This window comes from Melopsittacus undulatus, chromosome 4, assembly GCF_012275295.1.
Source record: "Melopsittacus undulatus isolate bMelUnd1 chromosome 4, bMelUnd1.mat.Z, whole genome shotgun sequence".
In the NCBI taxonomy this organism is placed as follows: Eukaryota; Metazoa; Chordata; class Aves; order Psittaciformes; family Psittaculidae; genus Melopsittacus; species Melopsittacus undulatus.
Window position 1 is genome coordinate 107,453,489 of NC_047530.1, and position 12,279 is coordinate 107,465,767.

At 39.9% G+C, this 12,279-nt stretch overlaps 1 protein-coding gene across 4 annotated transcripts in view; it reads right to left on the reverse strand.

Annotated features, from left to right (window-relative positions):
• The window catches only part of ATE1 (arginyltransferase 1), an 86,528-nt gene that overhangs the window by 14,440 nt on the left and 59,809 nt on the right, over positions 1–12,279 (reverse strand). For all 4 annotated transcript variants that reach the window (XM_034062445.1, XM_034062444.1, XM_034062443.1 and 1 more), the window contains exon 11: positions 9,527–9,647. In XM_034062445.1, coding sequence (XP_033918336.1) covers positions 9,527–9,647 — 121 coding nt within the window. The remainder of the gene's footprint in view (positions 1–9,526; positions 9,648–12,279) is intronic.

Genomic DNA, 12,279 nt, shown 5'->3' on the forward strand with positions numbered 1-12,279 from the left:
TTTAAGGAGTTGCAGCTCCAAAAGAAATGGGATGGAAAAGGAAAAAATGTGAAAGATTAAATGAGTTAAATACTATTTAATACATTATTTGAACAGCATAGAAGTGAAAATGGCAGAAAGCAGCAAAAGGATCTTCCAAAAAGAAGGGCAAATCAAAGTAATCGTAAAGATTGATAAATGAGGAGGAAAAAACAGAAATACAAGACTCAAGCTGAGATTTCCAATTGCAAACGTTTCCATGAAATAGGCAAAAAAAGCTGAAGCAATTGGCAGTAGCTTATCAACTAAATAAATCAGATTACAGCAATCAATTTGCTGGCTAAATTAATTAAAACATGGAAGCAATTATGTTCCATGTGAGAAGTCGGGATGATATCACCAGGACAGACAGTAAACATGTTCCGAGGCACCCAGGGCCGTTACAAAAGGTCTGACCCTGGAACGAGCTTGCCATGGTGGCTGGTGGCGTGTGGCTGAGCAAGGCACATGCCTGCGGTGTCACTTCCCCAGCTGCTCAGTATCTGCAGCTAATTACAGCTTTTAGCTTTTATCATGCTTTGCAATGAAGCCCATACGCTGGTTATCCTCAGCACGGCCCAAATCTGCATGATCCCCCTGCTTATCCCATATTATTTCAATTTTCAGTACTGTTCTCGTGTTTCTAACACCTTCTGCATAAGTTGGGGCTCTTCAGCCTGGAGAAGAGAAGGCTGCGTGGAGACCTCAGACCTTCCAGTATCTGAAGGGGGCCTACAGGGATGCTGGGAAGGGACTATTCATTAGGGACTGTAGTGATAGGACAAGGGGTAATGGGTTCAAACTTAAACAGCAGAGGTTTAGATTGGATATAAGGAAGAAATTCTTTACTGTTAGGGTGGTGAGGTACTGGAATGGGTTGCCCAGGGAGGCTGTGAATGCTCCATCCCTGGCAGTGCTCAAGGCCAGGTTGGATGAAGCCTTGGGTGCCATGGTTTAGTGTGAGGTGTCCCTGCCCATGGCAGGGGGGGTTGGAACTGGATGATCTTAAGGTCCTTTCCAACCCTAACTATTCTATGATTCTATGATTTGGCAGTCCTTGACCTTCCCCCACATTCCCCTGAATCTTCACCAACCAATGGATTCACTTTTGGTCCAGTCACCAAAAAAAAGCATGATTATTCTTCTAGAGAAGCAATATTCAACATAAGTATTGAATATTGATTCAAATGGCGAAGAAGTATCTTCAGCACAGCACACAACCATCTCTTCAATGTGGGAAGTATGTAAGAGTATCTTTATTTTCCAAGCAAAGTCCTCAAATAAAATAAGTAATTTCAAAATACATCTGTTCATTACACAATTTCTGACAGTCATTTTGGACTAAAACACACTTTTCGGAATTCTGCAGTCCAAGCCAATTGTTTAATGAACTACACTAGAAGTAGATCCAGAGATACTGACACCGGGTGCCCAGAGAAGCTGTGGCTGCCCCATCCCTGGCAGTGTTCAAGGCTAGGTTGGACACAGGGGCTTGGAGCAAGCTGCTCCAGTGGAAGGTGTCCCTGCCCGTGGCAGGGGTTGGAACTGGATGAGCTTTAAGGCCCCTTCAACCCAAACCATTCTGTGATTCTATAATTCCAAGTCAGACAATGGTGCTTCTCAAGGGGCATTGGTTTACTCTGCCACATATATGTCAGAAGCAGATCTCTTTATAATATCATAAAATACAAACCTGTAAATCAATAAATATTAAGGAAAGTTTGAGATTTGCTAGAACAATGCAAAATGAAGTTCATATTATGAGCGTACTTCAAATCACATTTTAAAGACCTTTCTGTCCTTGCAATTGATTGTTTTGGGAGATTGTTGCAGAGCTCATGGTTCAGTGTCATTTCTAACCCACACACACCAACTTATGCAGAGCCAGTTTTTAAGAGCCATCAACTGAATTAACAGCACTACCTTTTTGTTACAGAAGCAGTGGAACAGTTGAGTATATTTTCATGTACAAGGCTAAAACCCCATGACAGTCCTTTCAATTCAATCCAAACATACTAAAAAGAATAGGGAAAATTGCATCTGGCTATACCTTCTTGGCACTATCTTCATTGTTTAAGTATCTTGTATGCTCAAGGATCACACTGGATTTAGAAATCTGCATTCTGATGATGCTAAGTGTTTATAAACCTAATTTGAAACAGATACTTGTAAGATGTGTCTCTTCTAAAGGAGCTGCTAGAAAGAACTGATAAATCTCTCTTTTTCTTGGTTATAGAATTCACATTTATTACCAATAGCTCTGATAACATAGTGGAAAGTTAGTTCTTTAGAAGAATTTAGTTCCTGATCTACCAGAACTTATTTAAACTGTTTCCTACCTTGCCAAAGTACACAACACTGTATCTTTAAAGAATTATAAACAGCAGTTGGTTAGAGCACACCAGCAATTTCTCCCTAATCAGATGATTGCACAGTTCTAAACAGTTTGTTTAATGTTTTCCATCTGTGAGGGTTTTGTGACCACATTTTCATCGTCTCAAGAACTTCATTGCATTTCTCCTTATAAACATTAATCTGCATCACAACTACCCTTATAAACATTAATGGATACTGTCTTTTGCATTAATCCATCTGAGTAGATTTGAAGCTGCATCTCTACACGTATCCATCCCTTTGCCAAGGATCTACACTGTGAGACGTGACCAAATGGCAACCACAGTTCACTTTGTGGATATAAATATGTGGTCATGGCTTTTCCATTGACAGAAGGAGGAGGAAGACGAGGATCATGTTAATACTCTATATTCTTTTAATATATCTTTAATATATCTTAAAATTAAACAGCCACTGGACTTGATGGGAAGCAAAATGAAAAATCAACCAAATACTTGCCTTCACAAATACAATAAATGTAAAACATGTTTGAAATACACCCTTTTCATTAGCAAAGAATAGTATCTAAACTGTGCATAAAAGTAGAGGTTTTGTAAAACACAGCACTAGAAACCAACATTATTGGAACAGCAGCTTTCTGGTGAAAGCACTATCCACACAAATATGTATTTCAAATCAATAGTTTTGTATGAAGTGTCCAAACCTGTGGATTTTTGGGTAAGAATTCTATTTACTAGAATTAACGGCCCTCAGTTTCATGCAAGAAGCATTAAGATACATAATCAAGTCACTAGTAAGAGGATTCAGAAGTTATTAAACACTGGGCATGTTGCTTGGTTTTGCTGCTCTACCTTCTTATGTGCAGAATAACAATGCTGCAGAGCTGTAAAAATTGTCATTTTGGATGCAGCAAAGAAAATGGAATCAGTTCTGTAATAGCTCAGAAAGATGTATTTCTAAAAGGGAAAAAAGGTGTTTTTTTTTTCAGCTTGTATTTCCAGAAGCTTTAAATAAATGATAAAATCTTGCAATAAAAGTTATGACTCCTACAGAAGAGTGTAAATCTTAACTGTCTTTAGTTCAAACAGTGATTTGGTATCAGCACTGTTCGTAAGGTTGAATGGGGTTTATTTTACAGAGTGATTCTTGCAAGACTGAAAGGAGACCTCTCACTTTAAATTCTGACCTCTACACAGTGATGTGCAGTGGCCAGGACTCTGGCACTCCTGGAAAGCAGAGCTCAGGCACCAATTGTAGTGTTGGTTTGGTTTTGGGGGTTTTTCCAAAAGACTTGTATGTGAACATAAGGCAATTTAGAAGACTCTGGATTTCACCATCTGCCTTTTGTGCAGATGTAGCCCCACCAGTTCCTGGGTGGCTGCAGCCAGATCATTGAAAAGCACAGAAAAGACAAATTATCTTCGCTTGACTTCAATGCCTATCGTCATTTTGGCTCAGACCAGATGGAAATAGTCTAAAGCCTCAATTCTTCTAAGGACTTCCAGGCCTCTCCTGGAGGAAGGCACAGTCCTTATTGCTATGTGGAGATGACAGATGCAATGTCTGGTCTGCATCAAGATGAGTGAGAGGAAAGTGGTTGCTGAACTGTTAGGCACTGGCAAATTTCTGGCATATGACTGGCTTTGTGACCTCTTTGGGTTTTCACATCTAGTTTCTTTCTATGTAGTGGATCTAAAAACCAGCCTCTCATTCATCTCTACAAATATCTAGATGGACTTTCAAGTTTTAATCTTACCATTACTTATTTCAACAGCTTTCTTTTGTTCTTGTCAAGTCCTCATCATTTTCCTTGTGTGAACCACTGCAAAATTTACTTCCCCGTCTTTCCATGCGTGGAAAGCATAGATCAGCTATGAAATCACAGAATCACAGAATAGTTAGGGTTGGAAAGCACCTTAAGATCATCTGGTTCCAATCCCCCTGCCATAGGCAGGGACACCTCACAAGGCTCTGTCCAACCTGGCCTTCAACACTACCAGGGACGGAGCATTCACAGCTCCCCTGGGCAACCCATTCCAGTGCCTCACCACCCTCACAGTAAAGAACTTCTTCCTTATATCCAATCTAAACCTTCCCTACTTAAGTTTTAACCCATTACCCCTTGTCCCTAATGAATAGTCCATCCCCAGCACCCTTGCAGGCCTTCTTCAGATACTGGAAAGCTGCTATGAGGTCTCCATTTATATTTAAAATCAATAGGTTTGTATGAACTGTCAAGGGAAGTTCAAGGAGGCAAAACTGCTTCAAAGGAAGCTCCTTTGTGTCTCCTGTATTTTTCATTTCTCCTACACCTCTCATGCTGCAAAAGATTTATCCATAACCTCTAAAAGGTAATTAATGTACTTCCTTAGATCCCTCTCTGAAACTCTCCTTCACTGTGTTGTTTATAAGAAAATTCATAGAGTTTAGTCTATTACTATGTTACCATAATTTAGTCTATTATTAGAATTGACCAGACAAACCAGAAGTGCAAAGAGTCTTGTCTCCATGAACACACAAAGCCAACAGAGGAGACTATGTATGCCTTTGTTATGTGTATATTTCAACACTTAAGTACTTTAATTTCAATTAATGTATTCCATTTGATTCCATTTTGATTCCACTCTATTATTAGACATACAGGAAGTTCAACAGATGTGTATCAGCTCAGCCAATTTATCAACTTCAGCAAACAAATGAGTCAAGGCAAGAAAAGGCCTTTTCGATCTGTACTACTTGAAGCTTCTGCTCAAAGCAGTGGACACAGGAAGGTGGGAAGCAGCTTCCACCACTGAGACTGGCATGGGCAATTCAGATCAAGCCTACCTTTTTCATGTGGGTAACAGCACCCTGCTCACCCTGGCTGGCACAATGTGCACCCCACATGTATGACACAGTCAGAAGGCCATAAAACTATGAAGGCTTTGAAGCCACCACATTAGGTTGAGATTGTATCTGCCCTTATCTGAAGTCGCTTCTTTAAATTCTTGACAGTCCAATGCTGATGGGAATAAAGAATTGAGGTTTCCCACTAATTTAATTACCATCCCAAAAGTAGATTTTCATAATGATTTTACACTTGAAGACTTTTTACTCAGGCTCAAACAAACTGAAAATCTCAACAGATGTTAGAAAAAGACATGGCACTGGATTAATGTCAGAAAAAAAACGGTCAGTGGAAGGATAAAAGCATTGCCAGGATGCCAAGTACATTATTTATAATTCCTTTCATACTGCATTTGCTCTGTGGACAAAGCTGCAGATGAAAGTACCGACAAAGTAAAACCCTGAAGACTGCTTTGAGAGAAGGAAGATAACTGGTATGACAAACAGACCATACCCAGGAGTATGTCAGCAGACACCATCATGTGACTGAATTTTGCTCACCAGCTTTGGTATGCTGTCAAAGTCACTGACAAGTATTTATCTGTAGAGCAATCTTTTAATTAACTTCTTTTCTTTAATATAACTCTTATCTCTGCTTCCATCTAATAGCTTGTAAAATATTTAGCACCACCTCAATATTCAGAACGTATTAGTATCCAAAGAATCTATTACTTTATTTATCTATTTATACTTCTCTATAAGTAGTTATTTATAAGTAATTATAAGTAATCCTTTCTCATCAAAAGGAACGTGACCAGTAGGTCGAAGGAGGTGATCCTGCCCCTCTACTCTGCTCTCGTGAGACCTCACCTGGAGCATTGTGTGCAGTTCTGGTGTCCTCAACATAAAAAGGACATGGAACTGTTGGAACAAGTCCAGAGGAGGTCACGAGGATGATCAGATACTGGAGCACCTCCCATATGAAGACAGGCTGAGAAAGTTGGGGCTGTTCAGCCTGGAGAAGAGAAGGCTGCGTGGAGACCTCATAGCAGCCTTCCAGTATCTGAAGGGGGTCTACAGGGATGCTGGGGAGGGACTCTTTGTTAGGGACTGTAATGATAGGACAAGGGGTGATGGGTTCAAAGTGAAACAGAGAAGTTTATGTTCAATATCAGGAAGAAATTCTTTACTGTGAGGGTGGTGAGGCACTGGAATGGGTTGCCCAGAGAAATGGTAAATGCTCCATCCCTGGCAGTGTTCAAGGCCAGGTTGGACAGAGCCTTGGGTGCCATGGTTTAGTGTGAGGTGTCCCTGCCCGTGGAATTGGGTGATCTTAAGGTCCCTTCCAACCCAAACCATTCTGTGATTCTAACAATGTTGTTTGAGTGTTTCTACACATGCTTTTTTGCTGAAGTAGCTGATATTTTCCAATACATATTAGGAACTGCACATAAAGGGCCCACTAGCAGTTTATCTATCACATTTGGGTGTTTGCTCACACAAGACCTCATTGCCATCTCTGTGTGACTGCAGAGTTTTGAGGTTAAGTAAGGTTGGATATCATTACATTGGCCAGAAGTAGTGAAGAGTCAGTATCTGTTTTAATCACCAGCTGCCCATGATTTGCCATCCTAAACAATAACAGTTATTCTGGTTCTTGGGATTCCTTTTTTAAGTTATTAACTGTTAGATACATTTCTAGACTTATCCCTGTGCTATAAAGAGTTAAGAACTCTGTTTAGTTTTGCCCGTCCTCTGCTTCATTCTCAAACTGCTAACAAAAGTACCAGACGTCAGAGAAGAGGGGGGATGGAAAACAATACACTTTAAAAACCATTTGAAAACGCACAAGCTCGGAACAACCACATAATGCAAACCAGGCAAAACTGCTCTGCAAATATCAATTAATATTGTCTGATACTTTAAAATAAATTCAGCACTTTGCTTTTCTTTTTCCAGAAAAGAAAAAATAAATCTGATTATAGGAAAGAGCTGTGCAGTGTAATGTGCATGGATGCTCAGAAACCCTTTTCATATTGCAGAGACTTGGAAGGGTCTCTCCTGAAGCAGTACTCACTGCTGTTCTATGACGCATTTTTATAACCTGCAACTGGTACATTTATTAGGTTGGGGTTTTTTTACTCTTTTAAAGGGAGGGAAAAGAAGTTCAAAGTCACCAAACACGATGATCAAGCTAGTGTGAGCTAATGCTTCAGAAATGTTCTGACATTACAGACAATACTAAAAGATGAGCATTTCCAGGGACTGTTTCATTGCCCCAGGCAGCAATGCAAGCTGTACTGTTTCCCCCAGTTCTTGCCCTCAGTTTCTATGTTGGCAGCCCCACTCCTGATAAATCACAATCTGCCTAACTGACATAATTATGGGCATTATAACAGAAAGCTGATTCAAGAGGAATAAAGCACATGATCATTCCTGTTGCTCTTTTTTAAAGTCGTTGTAGCTTCATTAAACTCCTATTACTGACTATTGTGGAGAGTAAAGAAGTAAGAAGGAAACTGATTTTACAGCCGAGAAATAGCTTCCTTAGAGCTAACAGCCACTTAAACCTCAAATGACGATAAGCTCACAGCAGGCCCAATGCATTTCAATGTGTAGCTGTGTTTTAATTTCTTTAAACCACAGGGCGTATGTCATGGTTCCAGTAATGTCTGGAGTGAGAGACTCTGCGCTGATAATGATGCAAAGTTTTAGGCCCTGACATTCCCACATGCATGGTATGCCACAGGAATTCAACAGAATTGAGATGATGATTCCCCTTTGCTTGTCTGGGGTTCAAACCTTCAAAGGCAGTAGTCCAGTTGTCATTTTTACACTCTCTGAATAAGAAGAGTATCTTGAACATCATCAGCCCCCAAAACCATTACTCTTCTTCCTCCTACCTTTGTAATTCACTTCCAATATCCTCTCACCAACCTAATGATTATTCTAGTTGATCAAGACATGGTGTGCCACCCATTTACATCTCTTACACACTGAGCTTTTCCCATGGTGATAAATGCTCTTTCCAAAGAGGACTCCAGCACGCTGCCCAGTCTATTTCCCACCTGCACAACCACCACTGAAGAACATTCTATGCTCTTTGCACACTTGAGGTGATTCTGCTACTAAAACTTTCAAATCAGTATCTGTATCTGAACCTCATTTTTGTGGTTCTTATAGTGTTCCAGTGAAGCAACCAAGTCACAGCAGACATAGTAACATACACAGGATAAGAAAAAGTAAGGAATTCAAGCAGCTTTTCCAGAAGTTCACAAACCTGATGGAGTGCTCATCTCTCTCCAAATTCCACTGATGTACCTACACCCTGCCCTTCCAGCACTTAAACAGCTAGTGAATGTAATCTGTATTGAACCACAGCCATTAAAGTAAAAAGAAAGAAGTAGTTGTTGAAGACCACTCAGAGACAGCCAAATCTGTATTTTGATGGCCAGAAACAGACCATGCAGTTACATACTCTTGAGCTTAATCACTTACATCTCTGAACAATACCACAACCTTTCCCAACTGTTATTTGGTGGAGAAAGAGGAAATCTCAGGAAAAGGATATTCAGCAATTTGCAATTAATAGAAAATAGTTCATAAGTTTTTCCTTTCCACCCAAGCACCACCCCAAGCATCTCTAACACAGCTCCCTCAGGGCCTGCACTCAGCCCACAGAGTAGCTACAAGTCCATGTATTTCTTTCCATTTGATTGCATTGTTTTAAGGTATCATTACTGCATTATGTTCTGGTCAGTAATATTTTCCACCATTCCATGTTGGCAAATCACGAAGTACCTACTTTACAGGATATAAAAACCTACGTCCCATCCACTTCAAGACCTTTAAGGTGTTTCTGCTGTTCATTGTGCTCTTTAAAATCACTGACAAATTGTTAAACTAAATCTGCCAGTTTGTTTCTTAACAAAAGCACTTGATGCCTTTAAGCTTCTCCAGTCCTTTCACCTTCCTGTATTAATTCTAATTCCCTTTCTTTATGCATTCATCCAACTGGAATGTAAGGGAGGAACAATTATTTGATTGGTTTTATTCATGCACAGAATAACAAATTATCTGCAAGGCAGAAATAGGTGCTATTTTAAACTATACCTAGTCTGGAAAACAGGATGTGCTTAATGTTGTATTGCTTATTTGAGGTTAGAAAATAAAGCTCTCTTTTGGCTAAGGCTTAATGGAGTTGTGAATTTTATATGTTTTCTCCTTTACAGGGGAAATTTCCACAATGCTTCCGCATCAGATGACACCAATACACTATAAAAGCAAGACAGACAATGTATAGGCTTAGCATTACTTATACACTTACCTGCTTTTCCATCCTGGTTGAATCGACAGTACTTGGAGTGCTCAAGCAGCGGCAGACATTGCTCAATAGGCGTCCAGATGTATGTCTCTGGGCACAACAAGTCAGAGGGCCTGTACTGACCCTAGAAAGGAGAGAAATACAAACAAGGAGAAAAAGAGAGTCATCGTATCAGTTGCACAAGAACACTCTGGCTAAACCTTTCCAGATTTTCCTATGAACAAGGCATAGTTTTAATCTAATCTACACCAAATGAGTCAGAAACGGCTTCACTGAAACTGAAATCACAGCCTTACTTCTTCAGTCATTTCAGCACCACCTCAGGAATACAAACTCAGCCTTGGCACTTGATGAAAACGTAAAATTAACATAACACATTTTTATGGTATCCAAGATGAACTGGAAAGGTTTTGGCTTTGCTGACTGAAATGCGGTATTTAAGCTATCCTCTAGAGCGCTGCTGAGCTGGTGCTGACACTAAAAACCTCAGCACCTCCAAAAGCAGCTCATCTCGAGTGGTGGCAACTCCAGCGAATAATGGAGACCAAATAAGAAGTCCTAATAGGAGAAAAGGAATCACTTAAAAGTAAGCAGGATGCTCTTTTTATTGCATTAATGATGGAGCATTTTGGTCCCTGCTACTTAAACAGTAGCATTTTCTTTGTAATTCATGGAGTTTTTCCTGGAAAAGCTTACAGGTAATGAATGATTAGTGAAATGCTATTTTCCCTTGATTTATTAAGAAGATATTCTTTGCAGACATTCCCAGAAATGAAGCAGCCATCATTATTTTCCCTTCAGCTCCAGTGAAAAATCACCACCACAGCAATAATAACCTCCCTGAATCAGATCTTCATTTGATGTGAAATAAGATTATTCACCAGCCTGTACCTTACGTCAAAACTCTATCTTTGAGCCATTATTCATTTTCTCCATACCCTCCCAGTGTGCAGAGCCATATGGTGGCAATATCAAATCCATTTTTAAACTGAAAATTCCTTATACTTATCAGCTTGAAAAAGACATACGCTAATTAGAATGAAAACGTTTAAGACTCTCAATTATACAGGTCTTAAAGGAACAGCATTAGAATGGGCATCATAAGAATTCACACTGCAGTTGATGCAATTAAGAGCTGGGGTTGGACTAGATGATCTTTCGAGGTCCCTTCCAACCCTTGGGATTCTGTGATTCTTGTCAAATACTTTAAACAGGTAATGAAGTTGTTCAGCTTGATATCAAGTTGATTTTTATTCCAACATCTACTGTGAAAAAAAGATAGGGTGGCCTTGAATGAAGTTGACCAAGGTCTGGGAGGGGACATCGATAATCACTGTGGCTACAACCTGGTGATAAGAACTTGATTTTTTAAGTTGCATTCACAAGCTTTGCTGTTCTGGTAGACAAAATCTTATTCAACAATACCCGATTTTGGAGAATCAGAAGAACTTTAACGTTTGTAGGGATTCCCAATTCTTTTTGTTCTCTTAATGTTTGAATCTTCACAGGCTTTCAGTGGCTAAAGAGGCTGCAGGAAACCTGGAGAGGGGCTTGGGACAAGGGTCTGTAGGGACAGGCCAAGGGGAATGGCTTGAACCTGCTAGAACACGGGAGACTGAGCTGAGCTCTTAGGCAGAAGCTGTTCCCTGGGAGGGTGCTGAGGCGCTGGCACAGGGTGCCCAGAGAAGCTGTGGCTGCCCCATCCCTGGCAGTGCTCAAGGCCAGGTTGGACACAGGGGCTTGGAGCAGCTGCTCCAGTGGAAGGGGTCCCTGCCCATAGCAGTGGGTTGGAACTGGGTGAGCTTTAAGGTCCCTTCCAACCCAAACCACTCTGTGATTCTATGATATTTACAGCAGAATTAACATCTTTACTATGTATTTCCTACCAACTGTAAACTGTTGAGTAAGAAATACAAAAATTACCTCCATAAGCACAAAACTGGAACTGTCCACATGAAAAAACCCAAACCAGGCTTCATGCTGAGCATTGTCACGTACCTGATGCATCTTTCCAAAATGAGTCTGTATGACTTTGATTTTCTCATTTGAAAAACATTCCTTGTAACTACTGTTGTTGCTTTTTGAGGTTATGTTTTCTATTTTTAATTAAATGCAAATTTTTATATTAAATTAAAACAATATTCCCCCATTCCATGCAGAAGCTTAAACCTCCAGGCCTTAGAAAATCCTCTAAACCCAGGGAATGGAAATGACATTATTAAATAAACCACTTTGAAACATTATGCTAACTAAACAGAAATAGTTGAAAGGTATGTGAAGGTAATGCTTAAAGAACTATTTTAGTCACCATTACTCAAATGAAACAATTTAAGGACTCGGGAGGAAAAAAAAGCCTTTTCAGTCAGTCAAAAAGAAAAAAGAGAACATAATTTTGTGTTGATTTAAAGGCATTTTCTCAACTTGCAAAGAAGGCAGAAACAGCCAAGTAAGCATCATTCAGAGCTGTTGCTTAAGCACAGTAAGTACAAGGTGGCAATTTAGTCTTTCCTAGTTGTATGGATGCACTCATAGCTATAAGTAAAGACTGCTCAACCACTTACAGTTTTCCTACAAGACACTGCCCCTGCATCTTGAAATGCATCCATTTGTGAATACAACATGTGAACATTATTTCATATGCTGCCCTAAATTTCCAAATTACTCCTATAACCTCCTATTCTGTCATAAAATGGAACGTGCTGTGTGCAGTTGTGGTGTCCCAAATATAAGAAGGACATGGAACTGTTGGAGCAAGT